Raw genomic sequence first — 20,846 nt, forward strand, 5'->3', positions numbered from 1 at the left:
TTACCAATCATTCTTCCAGGGATCAAATTTTATAGTTTTCTCATTATAGCTTTGGAATAAAGTGTCCCCTTAAATGTGTGTGTGTGTGCATATATAATGCTAATTCATATTATAGCCTTATTTCTATTTGTTAATGATTTATGAATGTTTATTTTGATTTATAGAGTGCCTGAATTTTTCTTCATGGCAATGCAAGCATAACATCGTTTTTTTACATCACAACATCACAAACATCATTTTTTTTATCTATGTATTTATTCATTTAATAATTCTTAAATACTCCTAGTTATTCTCCATCCACAGTGGTCTGTGAATATCTTACAACATTAAAATTAGTAATATCAAAATTCAGTCAATCCACCAGAATGCAGCATTATTAAAAAACTATATAGAAATAATTTCTAAAAAAACAAATGAGTTTTACCTTTAGTTGCAATTGAAAAATATAGACCAATTTGATTTTGATGACATAATTATAGGAAATATTCAAACTTCTCCCTTCAAAATCAGCTAAACCAAAAGATATTTAAATTCAGCTCTATCACACACAAATAGTAAAATGATAGGAATTACTTAATTGATAAGCCAATAAAAATAAATGTATGACATAAAACAGTATCTTAAAGATAAGCCAAATGCATTTTTCAAAAAAATATAAGTTATTCTCAGCTTATCAGGATTTTCTTCCAAATAGGTGTGTGAAGAATTACATTTTAATTATGTGGAACTAAGTTCCATTGAATTCAAATATGCATGGAGGCATCCTCAGCTATCTACTGACATAAGCAACAATTACCTTAATCCTTTTATCAGTTCCCTAATGTTTACCTCCCATATGCAGCCATACATTTTAAAAGTGGTTTGTCTGTTTTTTTATCCAAAATGAAATATTTGACCAAAAAATTTAACTGAGTGGTTCTTTAGAAGCTGAGAAAATGATGGCATAAAAGAACTCTTTAGGGACAAGCTGTTAAGGCTTAACTGAATCTTCAGATCTTCCTCATACAATATATTTAATGAAAAATAATACAAGAGCTCTGGTTCCAATATTGACTTTTACTCAAATTACAATAATACAGTCTAATAGCACTCATTCACAAGACCTTATAAACAGCAAATATACCAAGTTATGTGCAATTCAAAGAATGGCAATTCTAATGCAGTATTAACAGGTATAGAACATAAGTTGGTTTTCCATGTAGAAAACCTTTTTCCCCCTTTTCAGAAATTATGTATTGTTGGAGTCTTCTGTGAAAAAAACATTTAAAACTCACAAGGATTTCCATATGTTTTAAAGTGCTGAACTGAAATTGCAATGAACCATTTATGCAATTATTAAAGTTGAGATTGAGATAAGTTTATCAAAGTTGTGTTATCATTGGGTTGAACAAGTTGCACTATGGATGAATCTAGGATGAAATATGGACTTCTACCCTTTAATTATTGAAACATGCAAAGTCAAATCTACTCAGTAATGGAGTCAATCAACTTGTGATAGGTACAGATAACAAAATTGTCATATAAGAGATGCTAGTTCCATCGCAGTGTATAAGCTTGACCCAGGAAAAGGTGAAGATCTGTAATATGCATTGCCTTTGGAAACAAAACAGTGGAGATGGTAAACTTAGTTTAATGTTCCTGTATATAAATAGAAAATCATTTATATGAAGTACAATTGATTTATCATATTATAAAAGATGTACAAGTCTATATATTCAGTAGAAAACAATGGAATTTGGGGAAGGAAACATTTCACCTCCACTCAGATCTAATCACTTTGCTTTTCACTATGATTAATTCTCCTTCAATTGATTATGCCACCCATTCATCCTGTTCTCATTAGGTCTGCCAGTTCTGTGCCATAATATACAGATAAAAAGGATGCCTCTATTACTCCACATAACTTCATCTTCATCAGTTCTGAAGACTACAGTGCATCAGAACACTAGTGAATTGTATCCATAGTAAGTAGTTATGGCTGGCACAGATGGCTTCAGAACAGAGTTAACTGAGTTCATTAAAAATTCATCTATGTTGATTTATTAGTCATCATATTGTCTTGAGGGTCACAGATATCATATTACTTAATGCAAGTAATGAAAAACCACAAAATGGAGAAGCCATCATATATTCCTTGGTAATTTTCCACAGGCAGCCACATAGTCACTGTGGGAAACTGGATCCTGAATCTCAAAAAGCGTTGGTCTAATAGAACAGGGATAATACTATTCTCTTTTTAAATGCCAAAATTATTATTATTTCCTTACCTGATTTGTAGAGTTATACATTACTTTGTGAGGTGATGGAATGATTGCATCATTCTGAAGTACAACCACACTTCGAGAAGAGTTGAATTGGGCCCCTAAGACTTTTACTTCACCAAACTTTAAGTTATTTGGGTCAAAATATCCTTGATGGGCAATCCTGATATCCAAGACATTCTGAAAGACAGTTCCCCAATATATTTATTTATAAAGTTATTTCATAATTTGTCATCATCTCCATTTGGTTCCAACATGTAATCTTTTGTTGTGACAATAGGATGAGAATGGAAATAGCAGTGATTGAAATATTGGCAAAGGTTGTGATACTCATGATCTAACAGTGCTGGTTTTAATAATCTGCAGATAAAAACTCAATGTCTTGAGTTGTTAACCAGAATTTACAGATTATTACTGATCATTGTAAATCTAAATGTAGATTTTTGCCTGCTTATTATTGTGCTTGGCTTAACATGTCCCACTTTCACTATGGGCAACCATGCTATTTTGCATCTCTTCTTGTTGCCTTCAAAAAAGCACCTTTGGGACAACCATGACCTGAATGAGAATCTTCCTAGGTATAATTCACACATAGATAAAGTAGGATAGAATCCCTAATTGATACCAAGTTGGTATGGTTTAAGATTGTTTTCCCTTCTATCATTTTTCTTTTATTATCAAACAATACTGAAATATTTTAATACTTGTTACAAAATATTTAATACTCAAAATACCTATAGTAACTACAAAGAAAATATTTAATTATCCTTATAGTTGTTATAGTTAATGGCTTGTTTCTTATTATTGGGTAAGGTTTTTTTCTTCTTTCATAGTTTCTATTATTGTGTATGTATGCATATATGTATGTATGTATGTATGCATTTATTTATTTATTTATTTATTTATAGAGCAATGAAGAGCAGAGAAGAGCAGCAAAGATATTAGGGGACTGAAGGCAAAATATATATATATATAATGGTTGCTGGAATTTAGTAATTTAATGAAAATAAGGACCAGGGGTGACATGATATCAACATTCCAATTTCTAAAGGGCTGCCATAAAGAGGAGTGAATCAACCTATTCTCCAAAGCAGGACCAAAAACAATGGACAGAAACTAATCAAGGAGAGAAGCAATCTAGAACTGAGGAAAACTTTCCTGACAGTTCGAGCAACTTTCCATCAGAAGTTGTGAATGCTCCAACACTGAAAGTTTTTAAGAAGAGATTGGACGACCATTTATCTGAAATGGTATAGGGTTTCCTCCTTGAGCAGAGGGTTGGACTAGAAGACCTCCAATGTCCCTTCCAACTCTGTTATCCTGTTTGTTTATTTTTCATGTTTCCTAACTGCTCATCTTCCTCCTTCTTAATATGTTATACCCATTCACAAAAATAATGTATAATTGTTTCTAGTATAAATGAAAACTATGGACACTGATTAACATTATATGATCATTATATGAACAAATAGTTCTGTATTTTCACTATATTACTAAGACATCAGTAAAAAAATTCTGCATCACTGAAACTTTCAGCAAGATAGCTTGTGATAAATTAATTAATCTTTATTTTGTTCATTCCTCAATCATATTTGAATTCGTATGTTACTAAATTGATCAAATTAATAATTCAAGGACTTAAATTTAAAAAGGTAAAGCCAATTTGCTGTAGGGGTTATGATATCAGGCTAGTTCCTGGAGATAAAGAGTTCTAATTCTACCTCAGGCCCAAAGCCAGCTTGGACCAGTCACTTTCTCATAATCCTAGGAAGAAGACAACAGTAAACCATGTTAAAATTCTTGCCAAGAAAAACTGCAGGGCTTGTCCAAGCTGCTAAGAGTCAATACTGACTCAAAGGCAATAATAGTAATATGACATCCTGGATTCCAGGGAAGAATTTGGTGCTTATGAAAGCCATACCACCTAAAGAATTGGCACTGTGATTTCACATTATTTTGTAAATAATAATTACAGTATGGAGATAAAAATGCCAGAATATAAATATAAAATATAAATTTAATAAATAAGTGGATGAAAATACCAAATCCAGTCTAAACAAAAATGGTCAAAATCACTTTTTTCAAGGCCATTGTAACCATGAACAGTCACTAAATGAATGGTTGTAATTTGAGGATAACCTGTATATTTATTATCCAAACTCACATCCTGTTGAACCATGATTGAAACTATAAGAAAACACAGCCCATTCTCAAATACATCTCCCACACCTAGTGTTCAAGAGGACAAAAGATAATTTTTTGCAGGTACGCTACATTGCAGAACTGTGCCATGAGTCTAAATTTAACCTGAAAGCCTCAAACAGATCTTCCAGTTATATCAGATTGGAAAATCTAAATTTAGACTGAAAGCTTTAGCAAAAACAAGTCTTCTGGACCTTCTTCAACTGTTCAACTGTAGTTTGAAAGAAAAGAATCTATTAGATGCATAAGCTTTGAAACAGGAAAGGGAGAAAATAGTGGTTAGGAAGGCTTTGAACACTGGAAAGTTGATAAAGAGACATTTGGAGTGATTCAAGTTTTTGTGATATTTCAATATTTCTTTGGCATACACCAGAAAGCAAAGATCTTTCTCACTATTATGAGAAGAAGCAGTCATTCACTTATCTCTGAATTATAATTCAGCAAATGATTGCAAAGTATTGCTTTCTAAATTTAATGTTATGTGCCAACAAATGGATCAAATTAACCGAAAAAATAGCATTCTCAAAAATATCTTGAAATAACAATTTTATTATTCTTTCTACCCTAGTAGCACTACCTCAAGGGTATATGTACTGTATATAGTGACATAATTATATTAACTAGCAAGAACAAACAAAAATTATTTTGCCATGCCAATAGCTATTACACAAACATGAAACCCACTGATTTTTTTTGAACACAATGACTGCATGCTAGAAAAAGGAGTCTAGAAAGCAGGTAAGAACTGAATCAGTAAGTCTTTTCCATTTGTTTGTTTAAGAGAATTTATATCACCACCCACTTACTCTTAATGACTCTGAGTGGCTTACAAAAATAAAAACTCACTGCACAAAAAGTAAAAGCAATAACCTACCCACCCCACTCCCTGGTGACAACAAATAAATTCATGTTTAAACGTACTCGGTAAATTGTTTGTTTCACTTGTAATTTTCTTATTCAACTAATTTTTGTTGCACAGACAATATTATTTTGCATGTTACACCTGAATTTTATTAATCACTTATGAGTGCCGTCCTGAAATGTATTCCATCTAATGGTGAAACAGGAAGAATGGGGTGTAAAAATGATAGGACGTGTTGCTATGGAAGGAGATCTAAAAAGGATTTGTATAGCTTGAAAAGCTATGAAAATGAGAGAGCAACAAGTTTGAAAACAATCTGAGAGAAAAAAAAAATCTCTTTTGCTCTCTGTGTCATATACAGACATGTACAAATGTTATTGACAACTAATTGATTCAAAGAAACCATTTCGGTGATATTTGTTTGGATCTGGAGGATTTATATAGAAGCATAATTGATTTAGCTGTACATGTAGTCCTTGACTTACAATCACAATAGACCCAAAATGCTTCTATATAAATCTTCCAGATCAAGCAAGATAATTGTTAAGTGAGTTTTGTCCCATTTTACAATCTTCCTTGCCAAAGTTGTTAAGCGAATAACTGCAATTGTTAAGTTACTAGCATGTTAAGTAGCATGTTAGTAGTTACTTAGTAGCATGTTAAGTGAATCTGGCTTCCCCATTGACTTTACACGTCAGAAGGTCTCAAAAGGTGACCTTCACATGACCCTAAGACCAGGGGTGGGATTCAAATTTCTTAACAACCAGTTCTGTGGGCATGGCCTAATTTGTGGGTGTGGCTTGGTGGTCATGTGACTGGGTGGGTGTGGCTTGCTGACTGGGGGTGACTTGGTGGTGTGGCTTGTGTGGGTGTGGCTTGTACATAAACATTGTAAATATGTATGTAAATATTGTTTTATATATGTATATATGTATGTATGTATGTATACAAGAGCAACTTTTACCCAAAATAAGGCAAAGCAGATTGAGTTGCTTGCAGAATCATAGATTCACTCACAGATCTACCTTTCTGCAATCTGCTGTCTGAGTCTGCACTGAAAAATAGAAACTTCACTCCTAAGGAAGGCTCGGCTCTGCTCTCAGGCCATTTCTCCCACACCTCCCAATCCCCCGAATACCACCCCTGATAGGGCCTCAGGGAAGCCTCTTAGGTGAAGGCAAAGCAGTACAACAGTGATTTAGATTAGCTAGAAACCAGAAATCTGACAGGAGGGGGGAGGAGTCAGTTAGTGGCGTGATTTGCCAGTGTTCTGAACTGCACAGAATCATAACAACTGGTTCTATAGAACTGGTCCAAACTGGTAGAATCCCACCCCTGCCTAAGACACTGCAACCATCATAAATATGAATAAGTTGCCAAGCATCCAAATTTTTATCATGTGACCATGAGGATGCTGCAATGGTTGTAAGTGTGAAAAACAGTTATAAGTCACATTTTTCAGCACCATTGTAACTTTGAATGGCTACTAAATGAACTGTTGTAAGTTGATGACTACCTATATTGGTTTATTCAATTGGGAAATAATGCCTAGGAAATGTACATACCTGGCTGACATTAAACGTGTGTAAGAGGTAAAGTCCTTTCTCATATGCATCTATAATAAAAGAATAGCAATATATATTATTGTATTATCTATGTTTTGACATGCTGTTTCACACCATTTCATTCAATATTCATTCAATGTTTAAACTGTCCAATAGACAAAGTGTTTGGGTAGTTTACATCAAAACACACTAAAAATAAAGAATATAATAAAAATATAAAATAAAATAAAAAATATTAAAATAAAGAATCAGGCATTCCTTAACCTTGAGATAGCGTCATTGCCACCTGACAAAACATTATAAGCACAAGATAAAATGAATATGTCAGAATAGAGTAGATTAGAGTAGAATAGAGTGAGTAGAGTGGAATAGAACAGAATAGAAACTTTTTGTCACTTTAAATGTACACTGAGCCGCATATATTAAAATGAAAATTTATTGCATTCAGCTCTCAAAAGATAACCATTATGCATATACCCACAAACAAACACATGTGCAACACAGAGAAACGTAACAGTCTAGTCTGAATATATACATGGTGGAAAAAAAAAATCTTGTGAATTTACAAGATGGATGGCATAAGGAACAAAGCTATTACAGAATCTAGTAGTCCTGCTAAAGATACTTCATGACCTCCTCCCATACAGGAACAACAGAAACAGACCATGAAGTGGGTGCGTGAGCTCTCTCACAATGCTTCAAGCTCTAAGCAGATAGCACTTACAAGTAATATCCTAAATAATGGGAAGTCAGCTTCCTATAATCTTCTCAGCTGTCCTTACTACTCTCTGTATGGACCTTCTCAGGGATGGGCTTCTGGGAGTTCACAGAGATTCAGGAAAGCCCCTCACTAAGGTTCTGTGCAGTTTGGAGAACCCCCAAATCCCATTCCACTGGACCCACCCACCCTTTCCTGCCTCTCCCAGGAGTCCCCATGAAGCCTGTTTTGGATGCAGATAAGTGCAGGGCACACGCAGAGACCCCGGGAGGGCAAAAACAGCTTCCTGGAAGTTCAGGAAGGCCAGAAATGGGCCCATTTGCAGCTTCCAAAGAGCCTCTAGAGCCCAGGGTGGCCATTTTTGCCTTCCCTGAGGCTCTAGGAAAGCCTCCAGAGGCCAGGGAGGGCAAAAATGTTCCCGACCACCATGGTGCAGGAGGCCGACTAGGCCACGCCCGCCCAACAACCAAACAAAGAACCCTTTGCTAAACATTTTAAAGCCCTTCTATGTGAGGCACTGCTGCCACCAAACCAAATAATGATGCAGTTTGTTAAAACGTTCTCAATTGTGCCTCTGTAAAAAGTGGCCGGGACAGAGCAGAAAGATGTGCTCTCCTCATCCGGTGCAGGAAAGGCAAACACTGATTTGCACTCTTCATTAAAGATAATATATGAAGAGACCAAGTCAGTTTGATAATCTGCACCCCCAGATACTTAACACTATTGATCACCTCCACAACTGCACTCTTGATACAAAGGGGAGTATGACTATGCCATCTCTTTCTAAAACCAATAATGATCTCCTTTGTTTTGTTAACATTCAATCTGTCCTTTGCAAAGTCTAATGAGATCATCCTCTTTTAATGAGCCCATAATCCCTTGCGGGGTGGAGACTGGGCAAATGAATGGAGCTGAGTGTAAACTGGCTGGATGCCCTTCCTGTTGCCAATGCAGAGGTTTTTTTCCCCAGCAGATATATTCTTAGTGTACCCTGAGACAGAAATATCTGCCTCTATCTAGGATCGAACTCACAGCCTCCTGATTGTGAGGCGGGAGCTCTACTTCTAGGCCATCACATCACTGCAAAGTCCAATAAGATAAAACCATCAAAAAGGGATATGAGTAATGATATTCATTGCATACACAAACCAGGTAAAAATTCCCATGGGATGGAACAGAAGTACTTCACTGCATATTTGCTACCTTTGAAAGGGTCCACCCACTATCAGCATTTTGGGGTTCCCTGACTGGCAAAAGGGGCATAAGTTCACTCTTATTGAATTCTTCCATAATCTTGAATGTTCTTTCATTCTTTTTATACGTTATTTCACTATATTATATTCTTATATTTTCATGGAATAAAGCCTTAAGTATTCATAGTGTGTGTTCATTGGTTTTGAACCCAGAAGAACCTGTGACCCAGTTCTGCTGTGTTAGGTTCGGACCAATATCCTAAGTAAAGTTGCAGGTAGTAAATTAGCTAAAGCTGATGAAAAGCATTTTGTCCCACATAATGACAGTATGACAGCCTACATCCCCAGATGATCTCGCTCAGCACTTTCAAAGAGATGTTAAAAGCATGAAGGATGAAAGGGAGGCTTGAGGTATTCCATATGGTCTAAAGAATCTGCTTGGTCTCGGGAGAAGGAAGTCGACTCGGGGAATGAACGAGCTGTGGGATTGCGGCAACTCCACATCCAACCCTACCTCATCCAACTCACCATCACTCAAAACTAGGCAAGCACACCCCTAACTACATGAATTCCAACTACAACTGGCTTTAAATGCAAGCTATTCAATGCAAGAAGCCTTGTGAATAAAATGCCTGAATTTCTCCTCTTATTAAATATGGCTAAATTCGACATCATATTTGTCTGTGAAACATGGCTCAAAGCATCTCTCCCTCAATGCATCTCTCCATTACCACAGTAAGACACTATCATGTTTACCGATCAGATCGTGAAATCTGTAGAGGAGGTGGTGTTGCTATCTTCGATAAAAAGTCCTTACATTTAAAAAACATCCAAGTTACCCAAGAGCTTGCTCTTCTTGAGACCATCGTCTGTGAACTGTCCTTAAATATTATATTTCGATTCTTACTATGTTACAGAGCCCCTGATTATGACATCAAACATGTAAACAAGCTAAATTCACTACCAACATGGGCAGCATCCTGCCCACACGCTTTTATCTTTCTTGGTGATTTCAATCTATCTCACATTAACTGGACCCTAAACAAATGTAAAACTGAATCCATATATGCAACCTTCTACAATGCTGTAACAAACCTGGGACTGGAATAACTGGTAACCAACAATACTAAACTTCACAACTGCCTCGATCTCATCTTCTTCAATAGTTTGAATTCAATTTATGGAATACGAATTAAAGAACCCTTTTCCAACAGTGACCACAACATGATTGACTTTTGTCTCAACATATGTCCACACAAATGTCAACACAATGATGTGATCCCGAATTATAACTTCAAAAAAGGAAACTATGATCTTATAAACAATGATCTGTCATTCCTTGATTGGCAATGTCTATTCACTGAATACAATACTGTTGAAGACCATTACAACATATTTTTGCTTGAAGTCAAAAGAGTCATCAAACTATATGTACCAATAACAATAAAAACAGATTACCCATAGCAATAAGTAAACTTCAATCCAAAAAGAGATCACTTTGGTGGAAAAACAAATCTGGTCACATTGCCAGTTTCAAAACCTGATATGCCACCACATAAAGACTGAATGCACCAATTATCACATTAAGAGGAAAACCTTCTATGCACCAATTCCACCCGCGCTTTCTACAATTTTGTAAACAACAAACTAAAAGACTCAAAGTCCATCCCACCCCTGAAAGGACCTAATGGTAAAGACTGCAATGATGACACTATTAAAGCCAAACTCTTTAACACATTCTTTGGCTCAGTATTTGTAAACAGCAATGGATCATGCCCAGTATTTCCAAGTCAAACCACAGACAACTACAATGATCTAATACATATCGATTTTACAGAAGACAATGTTGAAAAAGCACTACGCAATCTAAAATTATCTCTATCTCTTGGACCGGATGGTGTGCCTACCTCTTTAAAAAGCTATCCACTGCCATAATCATAATCTTTGAAAAAAAATTTCAGAACCAGCTCCATGCCAAAACTATGGTCACAAGCCACGGTCATCCCCATCTTCAAAAAAGGAGACCCCAGCTTAGTTGAAAATTACAGACCAATCTCTTTATTCTGCATCACCTGTCATGGAATCAATTATTAACCAATCCATTATCCTCCACTTAGAGACAAACAACCTACTCTCTAATAAACAATTTGGTTTCAGAAAAAAGCTATCTTGTAATCTGCAACTCTTACACTGCAAAAACATATGGACTACACAACCTGATCAGGGCAAAACAATAGACGCAATCTACATAGACTCCTGTAAAGCCTTTGATTCAACCTACTCCTAAAACTAAAATCTTATGGTATCTCTGGACACCTGCATAACTGGATAGAAGCATTCCTGTCAAACAGACAACAAATGCTCAAAATGGGGAGCGTCCTATCAAATTCTGTACCTGTCAACAGTGGTGTCCCCCAAGGCAGTGTTCTAGGACCAACTCTCTTCATACTCTACATAAATGACCTCTGTAATCATATTAAGAGCAACTGCGTCCTCTTCACTGATGTTGTAAAGCTGTTCAATACCATAGACAATACCCTTCAAAAAGATCTTGACTATGTATCAGAATGGTCAAACAAATGGCAACTTCAAATCTCAACAAATAAATGCTCTGTCTTACATATTGGCAAAAAAAATCAGAAAATAAAATACAAGCTGAATAGTCAAGACCTTGTTGATGATCCAAGCTCTGTAAAGGACCTTGGAGTACTCATCTCTAATGATCTAAGTGCTAGAGCCCACGTAACTACTTGGCCAAAAAGGCATTAAGAGTTGTTAACCTAAGCTTATGTAGCTTTTTCTCTGGTAATATTACACTATTAACTAGAGCATACAAAACATTTGCTAGACCAATACTTGAATACAGCTCATCGATCTGGAACCCACATTACATATCTGATATTAATACAGTTGAGAAAGTCCAGAAATATTTCACAAGAAGAGTTCTCCACTCCTCTACTCATTGCAGAATACCTTTTGCCATCAGACTTGAAATTCTAGACATAGAAAACCTAGAACTGTGCTGCCTTTGGTCCAATCTTAGTATATAAAATTGCAATGTCCTACCTGTCAATGAATACTTCAGCTTCAACCGTAACAATACAAGAGCAAACAATAGATACAAACTCAAGGTTAATTGCACCAAACTTGATTGCAGGAAATAGGACTTGAGCAACAGAGTGATCAATGTCTGGAATACTCTACCTGATTCTGTGGTTTCTTTCCCCAACCCCAAAAACTTTAACCTTAGACTGTCTACTATTGACCTCACCTCTTTCCTAAGAGGTCTGTAGGGGGCATGCATAAGTACACCAATGTGCCTACTGTCCCTGTCCTATTGTTTCTTTTTTTTTCTTGTATGTATTCATGTATTCATAACTATGTTTTTACTTATACTTATTATTTTGTAAGCAATTGACAAACCAAATAAAATAAATAAATAAATAAATAAATAAATAAATAAATAAATAACCCAACCACCATATAGTAGAATTTTAATCAGCTTAGCATCACCTTTTAGAAAAGGCCATTCAGGTAGAGTGGAATCATTATGTGTGCCATATTGTTCCCATATCTCAAGTCCATCTGTCCAGGATAATAGCATGGTCAATACTAAATGCCACTCAAAAGTCCAGGAGAAGCAACATGAAAAAACCTTTTGCCAGCCCAGATCATCCCATAGGGTGACCAAGGCCTAAAACCATGTTAAAATGGATATAGAACATCAGTTTGACCATGAAACCCAGGAACTCAATAGGAAAATCCATGGGAAATGTTATGTGCAGTGTCATCCAGTTATATAAACTCTAAGAGGTTATAATTCAGTATATCTTCAATGTATGTTTTCATGCTATGGGGAGTGATATATATTGTAAGCCAATTAAAACTATTGATTAATTTATCAAGGTTATATTTACCAATTGTTGTTCCATCATCCCAATAAAGAAGTCCTTGAGCAGCCCCATTATCATCTAAAGCAACTGTAAGTCCCATTAAATTTTTTCGACTAAACAAAAAAAAGAGAGAGAAAGGAAAAAAAGAAAGTTGATTTAGTTTCATCATTTTTCTAACTTGAAATAGAGAATGTTGGTTTCATAAGAATCTGTTTTCTAGCCACACTTAGATAAGATATAATATCTGTCTATTTTATTATTTTATTTCTATAATGGCCTATCTCAACCGAGTGACTTTGGGCAGTGAACAATTATAACACAATCCATATTTTATAATATTTATCTTGTAATGTGGATTTTTATATTTTTGAATGTTTTGTTTTTATACAAAAACAAAAAAGCAACTTCTCAATACAAAATTCATGAACAAGTTACCAATTTTGTGACATATTGCTCATACCTGGCGTTGGTGTTTAAACCAGGTAACTGCCATGGGATAATATAGCCACCTCTAAGATGAAGATTGATGTGATTAAGAGGAGTTGGCAATCTTCTTTGCTGTCGCCTTGTGCCAATGTTTTCATCCTATTTGTAAATAAGACAATATTTTTTTCATGTTGTTTTCCCCATCTCCCCAAAAGTCACAATCTCTTTCACATTTATTGGATAACTTGAATGTTTTCCTAACATTTGATTCAAATTCCCATCAGTATTTAGTTCAGTGACCCCCCCACAATCAAACTCTTATTCTTGAACTCAACTGAAATTTGAGGCTAGAAGAAGAAAGTTATTACTAAAAAAGGTTGTTCTAAAATTTAGAGTAAAAAGACAAGTAAAAGGAGGAAATGTTACTTACTGTGTAATAATCATACCAGCAGGCATCCGGAAAGTAAGCTTCCACTTCTGTAACATTCTACATTTAAATAGATGCATTAGTATGAAATAAAATATGAATATACTCAAACATATTACTTTTTGTTTTTCCCTCTCAACTTACTTCATGTAGTGCAGGACTAATGAGCAATACAGGTCCCCAGAGAAACTGCTCATGTATACTCCATGTTGCTTTGTCATCTGTAAATCTAAAAGTAGTATAATGAATCAATATGTAGAGCAGGGTTGGGTTAGTTTCAGTTTTTTGGCTCTGTTTTTTATCTATAAAAACCTTAGTCATCATCATCATCATCATCATTATCATCTCCTCCTCCTCTTCCTCCTTTTCCTCCTCCTCCATTATTAAAACTTAATCAGAAGCTTTAGCCCATCTACTTCAAGTTATCCAAAACTATCTGATCTAGAGCGATAAGAACATTATGCTTCTTTAAAAATCAAATACCTGAGTGTACACCAAAAATGCTTTTATATATACTTGGTTTGAAAAGACTGTTCTAAATGTTGAAAGATCTAGCTGCTCTGAGATTACATTTCCAACCTGTTGACATTTTTTAAAGAAGGAAGGACATTTTCTTTTAAAGGACATGTTATTTTATTGCAAACAAAAACTAGGCTTTGAAAGTTCAGACACCATTAATTAATTAAAAGTCACTTATTGATGGTTCTTCATTTCAGAGAGAATTTTCCTATTGAATGTCACACAATGATAAAGATATGAATGAAACCAATATTCAAACTTGAGGCTTCTTTTTATTTTTTTTAAATAATATTAATAGTAAGAATTCATATTCACTGAATAATATATATTTAGATATTTAATTATGTTTAATTGTATTTTGTGTCTATTATAACGTAACATAGAAATTGTATAATAATTTGCCCCCCAGAAAAAAGCGAGTCAAAGAAGAAGCTCATCTCAACTTCTTCTGTTGAAGGAAAAATAAATGACTTTAGTCAGATAGCTTTATAAATGGCAATGCTTTGTGCAGTCATAGGAATGATTTCATACTGAGTATTCCTATAGTTGCATTCAAGAATATCCAATACTTACTCATGAAGTAAAGGGCGCACAACAGTGCTACCATGGGCATGGGCATCATACATTAGTGTATACAAATATGGAAGCAAAGTATATCTGGTATTAAGCACGTTCCTGGATATGTCTTCAAATTCCTTATCAAAAGCTACAGGATCTTGCCTCTAAAATTTCAAATAAATATAATAGTTAAATTTCAGACTTAAAATGTGTTTCTAATTTCTTTAAAAATTGAGCCATTTCTTTTTGTTCTTTTAAAGGGCTGCTGGAATGAATTACATAAAGGAGCTTAAGACAGTTTCTGTTTCCTAATTTTCAGGATAACATTCCAAAATGTGAACAGAAAAATACCAAATTTGGAATAGGGGAGAATCCAGAAAAATAAATGTTGACATTGAGTATATATCATGTTTGGCTGTGAGTTAGAACAACGACAACAAACACCTGAGATCCCACCTCATCCTTAAGGGAGGGGAAGAGAGAGAGTACTAAGTAGTGGAAATTGTCCTACCCTCCTCTCCTCCACCATCTCTCCTAGTCATATGTCCAAGAGTGTAGTTTATGCAGCCTATGCTGTGTTTTCTGGACATGCAGACCAGCACAAATGCATAGACTCATGATAAAGGGACAGCAAAAGCAAGCAGACCACAGCCTTCATTACACTGAATTATATATACATTTTAGAAAATTTATCATTCACAGATGGCAAAAATAGTGTGAAAGAATATTTAAATAGAACAAAGTCTATCTCATAAAGAAAAACCATGCAACAGATTGAATGGTGGACTAGCAGTATCACTTCAGAGTTCTGTCCACCTAAATTCATTGGCAAATATTTAAAATTTGGCAGGCCAGAATGTCTGGTCCTTTATCAATATGCAATAAAATTAGATCTTTCTTCACTAGCCTTATTAAGTATGCAAGTATTGTTTCCTCCTTAATTTATTTTCCCACTCACTCTGTTAACCTATTTTCTACAATATATTTCTAACTTTGCTGTTCTCCTCTTTGGAGGACAGACACCTTTTGGAATGCAGCAGCCAACAGAGGACAGATCGGTTAATTTCCCTGCATATTTATGAGATTTGTCTCCAACTCGCTTTCTCCCCCCGCTTTTTGTTATAAACAATTAAGGTATTAATGTATGGAACATAGTTTCTTATTTTTGCAGATTTAAGTCATCATTGCATTCTTAGGAGAACCTAAGGTTTTTAGAACCATATAGTTTGAATGAGTCTTTGACCATTTAAATCAACTTCCCGCTTAGTGCAGAAATCCAAATTAAAATATCCCAGAAAAATGGTAAGCTAACCTCCATCTGAACATATCCAATTAAGCAGAATCCATCATAAGAATATGACCTGTTGGATCAAGCCATATACCTTCTTACTCAGATTTTGTTTCTTACAGTGGTCAATCAGATGGCTTTGGAATCCTCACAGCAGAAAATGGAAACAATTCTTCTGCAATGTGTATTTGCAGAATGTTAAAGTATCAATAACGTTGGTAAATACCTGTAATTTAGGGCTGATAGTATTTAATATTCATTGCTCAGTACTGTAATACTGAGCAATGAATATTAAATACTATCAGCCCTAATTTAGAGGTATTTGCCAATGATTTGGTGATATCTTTTGGAAAATATCTTGGAAAGAATAAATATAACTTAAAGGATTTGGGTGCATTAAGTGGATTTTAAATCAATAATGAGAAAAGGGAAAATGTTAGGAAAATTATGAAGATGGCAGAGCAAAAATAACTGATAGAAAAAAGTGGTATCACCAGAGAAATTGTCTAGAATGTATAAAGCCACCTCAATTTATGTTGGAAGTGTGAACAACAATAAGGTACATCTTATCATTTTAGGTGGATATATTTTGGTTTTTATCTATTTTTTTTATTTAATGTTTCTTTAGTAAAAATTAAATTATATATTAAAAATCCAGGTTAGATACTCTCATTGTGACTTTATTGTGTAGCAATAAATTCCATGGGCTAATTACTGTATGTATTTCACAAGTATATGCTGTTTTTTTTCCCAAATCCATTTCATTGGTTGGTCCTTGGTTCTAATTTTTTTGAGAAAGGGAGGAAAAATATAACTTTTGACCAACATTGGAACATTGTCCCAAAGATGTTTATTCAAAAGGCAATTGGACTTTGTTTTTCCTTCTTCACTTGGATTTTTGCTTCTCATTCATGCTTCCATCTATACAGAGTATCTTGAGTTTAGAGTCATGCACAGGGTACTGGCTTTAATATCTTCAATGGTTTCTTCCCACTTTGGCACACATACACCCCTCTTCACAAGAGCAGAACAAACAAGCTAAAACAGAGGTAGGGCTGGAGTGAAGTAGGATGTCTGTGCAACAAATTTACAGGTGCACAGGAGGAACTTCTTTGGCCAATAGATATCATTCACAGTCACACATGATACCCAGTGAAAATGTTTGCGTCTGACGGCATCAGAAAGCATTGTGGGATCACCCAACTTGAATGATCTGCTCACACAAAGGCTTTCTAGGCTAAGTGACTTTGGCACATGCTTTAGGCTATCTTGAAGCTGCCCACTTTGAAGTGCTTTTGTAAATGTTTCTAGAGAAGGCTGAGAAATGTTTTTTCCAACTTCATCAATGATCCATTTTTTTTTACTTCATCAATGATCCAGTTTGAGGCTACCCAAATTGCTTTGCCAAAGGAAATCAGATAATCTTCATTGAATAAATCACTTTGCTGGAGGAAATTTTAGTTGTTTTGCATAAGACTTTTATTCTCCCTTGGCTCTGTATGTGCAGAAAGATGTCCTTCCAACAGAGAGAAGCTTACTTTGCTTTTTTCCCCCTTAGTGTGCCACTTACTTCTTCCAAACAATAGACTTTCCAGTCTTGGAAATGTCTTTCCCAAACTAGGGTCTGATTAGCTAAATGAATTATTTGGTTATTAGCTTTTCTTAGTCATAGCAGTTTTAAGGATGCTCGTCCATACATATATATCTGACTAAAGTCATATACACACACACACACACACACACACACACACACACACACACATATACCAACATCCTCTGCACTAGCAAACCACCCAAAAGCAACTTATCCAAAGAAGAACAAACTGCACTACTTAACCTGAAAGAAGACACCAGCATAATAATCCAACCAGCAGACAAGGGCAACGCGACAGTGGTTATGAACACATCTGACTACCAAACCAAGTTAACCAACCTACTCCAAGACCCCACATACAAACCCCTAAAGACAGACCCCACCATCTACCTAGAAAAAACTACCAAATCCAAAATAAAAACCTCCCCCATCAGTGAAGAAATCCAGCAAAGAATCATACCCAGAGAGAAATCATCCAGATGCCCCAAGCTTTATGGCCTCCCCAAGATACACAAAGAAGGAACCCCACTCAGACCAATAGTCAGCTCCATAGGCTCACCTCTACAAAACCTGGCCAAATTTCTCGCCAAACAACTACAACCCTATGCAGAATCCATCAACTCACACGTAAGAAACTCATTCCAGTTCATCGAGATCATAAAGAAAAAAACTTACAACCTAGCGACCTACTAGTAAGCTTCATGTCATATCCTCTTCACCCAAGTGCCAATAAAAGAAGCCTTGACAGCCATCCAAAACAAATACAACCCGCCCAAGCACATCCTAGATCTGACCAACCACTGCCTATCCAATACATACTTCACCTACAATGGACAAAAATACAAACAAATAGAAGGAGCACCCATGGGATCACCCCTCTCACCTGTCATCGCAAACCTCTACATGGAACACTTTGAAACACAAGCTCTAGAAAAATACGACCACAAACCCAAACTCTGGCTCAGATACGTAGATGACACCTTCATAATCTGGCCACACGGGAAAGAAAAACTGAACAACTTCCTCACACACCTCAACAGCCTACACCCCAAAATACAATTCACCATGGAAACAGAAGCCAACAATCAACTTCCCTTCCTAGATGTCTTGGTATACAAAAGATCCAATGGCTCCCTAGGACACACCATCTACCAGAAGAAAACACATACAAACCGCTATCTACATGCACTCTCACACCACCACCCAGCACAGATCAATTCCGTAGCCAAGACACTCATCTCCAGAACAAAATGCTTAGCCGATGAACAACACCAAAAAAACGAACTACACACTCTCACCAACGTACTTACAGCCAATGGATTCCAAAGAAAGAAGATTACCCACCTAATCCAAAAAGAAACCCCAACCAAAATCCAAGACAGAGAACAAGAAAACGGCAAAGCCCTCCTCCCATATATAAAAGGCACTACAGACAAAATCAGCAAGATCATCCAAAAACACAACATTACGACAGCATTCTGCACAAACAGAAAAATATCCACCATCCTAAGAAACCCCAAAGACAAAATCGAATTAGAAAACCAAGGAGTATACGAAATCCCTGCACTGCCTGCCCTACCACATACATTGGACAAACTAACAGAAGAATAAGTGCACGCATTGAAGAACATAAGAACTCAATCAAAAAAGAAGAAACGACTTCTTCCCTGGTCCAACACCTCAAAGCCACAGGACATGAAATTGTTTTTAAAAATACCAGAACTATCGCCAAAACCGAACACTTCAACAGCAGAATAATCAGAGAAGCCATAGAGATAGAAAAACGCCCACACAGCATGAACAAACGAGATGACACCTCCCGCCTTCCAGCCATTTGGAAACCCGCCCTCATGAACAGACGAGTACCTAACATGAAGAAGGACACCAGACCCACACCCATGAGAGCCACACAAGATGCCACCACCACACTTCCATGTAGAAAACAGACTCACACCCACTCAGAAGATGAGACACGACCATGGACCAGAAGCTGCACTGCAGCTGCATCACTACCCACTTCAAACCCCTCCGAGCCATACATGAAGCAAACCGACACCCACTATGAAGATGCAGCACGACCATGAACTCGAAGCCAAACAGCAAGATCACAGCTCACCAACTCAAATCCCCCAGCAACTAAGACTAACCTGAGCACAACCAAGCCCCCACCTGAACAGAACATGCCTCCAACCAATCAGAACACGGCTAACCCCCAACCAATCAGAACACAGCCAAACCCCTACCAATGAGAACACACCCCCACCCAATCATAACACAGCCAAGCCCCCACCCAATCAAGTCCCACCCCCACTAGCAGTTAAAAGGAAGAAGCAGCTGCAATCTCACATCACTCTGAGAAGCACAGAGCCGGAGACAGAAGCCTGAAGATGATGAATGAGACTTCATCGAAACGTTGCCTAGATACTTCGAATCTTACGTGGGAGAAAACCCGAACAACCAAAGATCCACATACATACATATACATATACATATACATACACACACACACAAACACACACACACACACACACACACACACACACATATATATATATATATATATATATATATATATATATATATATATATATATATATATTTCTGAGGTTCTCTGGTATTTATATGTGGATCTTTGGTTGTTCGGGCTTTCTCCGAGATTCAGTATCTAGGCAACGCTGATCGATGAAGTCTCATTCATCATCTTCAGGCTTCTGTCTTCTCTTGCTTCTCACTCTGAGCCTGAAGATGATGAATGAGACTTCATCAAACGTTGCCTAGATACTTCGAATCTTACGCGGGAGAAAACCCGAACAACCAAAGATCACATACAAATACCATAGAACCTCAGAAAACAAATATATATATATATATATATATATGTGGATCTTTGCTTGTTTGGGTTTTCTCCAGCGAGATTCGAAGTATCTAGGCAACGCTTCGATGAAGTCTCATTCATCATCTTCAGGCTCAGAGTGAGAAGCAAGAGCCGAAGACAGAAGCCTGAAGATGATGAATGAGACTTCATCAAACGTTGCCTAGATACTTCGAATCTTACGCGGGAGAAAACCCGAACAACCAAAGATCCACATATAAATACCCGGAGAACCTCAGAAAATATATATATATATATATATATATATATATATATATATATATATATATATATATATATATATATGGCATTCAGCTTTGCTCGGGTATTTTCCCACGTCATAGTAGTTGTGCTTTTAAAGTTGTAGCGACGTTACAGCAGAATCTCATCTGCCATCATCAGGCTTCAATCACAGTTACTACTTTTTGATTCAGTATTTTCTTCTTGTGTTATCACTTGTAATGGGAC

At 36.2% G+C, this 20,846-nt stretch overlaps 1 protein-coding gene across 2 annotated transcripts in view; it reads right to left on the reverse strand.

The window, feature by feature from the left end:
• Positions 1–236: 236 nt before the first annotated feature.
• Positions 237–20,846, reverse strand: part of SI (sucrase-isomaltase) — a 177,770-nt gene continuing 157,160 nt past the window's right edge. For both annotated transcript variants that reach the window (XM_087933383.1, XM_087933382.1), the window contains exons 41-48: positions 14,640–14,788; positions 13,692–13,776; positions 13,551–13,607; positions 13,155–13,279; positions 12,719–12,807; positions 6,891–6,940; positions 2,268–2,441; positions 237–1,593 (exon numbers count right to left, since the gene is read on the reverse strand). In XM_087933383.1, coding sequence (XP_087789509.1) covers positions 1,531–1,593; positions 2,268–2,441; positions 6,891–6,940; positions 12,719–12,807; positions 13,155–13,279; positions 13,551–13,607; positions 13,692–13,776; positions 14,640–14,788 — 792 coding nt within the window. In that variant the 3' untranslated portion in view covers positions 237–1,530. The remainder of the gene's footprint in view (positions 1,594–2,267; positions 2,442–6,890; positions 6,941–12,718; positions 12,808–13,154; positions 13,280–13,550; positions 13,608–13,691; positions 13,777–14,639; positions 14,789–20,846) is intronic.

This window comes from Pseudonaja textilis, chromosome 4 (assembly GCF_049901715.1).
Source record: "Pseudonaja textilis isolate UNSWEBS1 chromosome 4, rPseTex1.2, whole genome shotgun sequence".
NCBI classification, from domain to species: domain Eukaryota; kingdom Metazoa; phylum Chordata; class Lepidosauria; order Squamata; family Elapidae; genus Pseudonaja; species Pseudonaja textilis.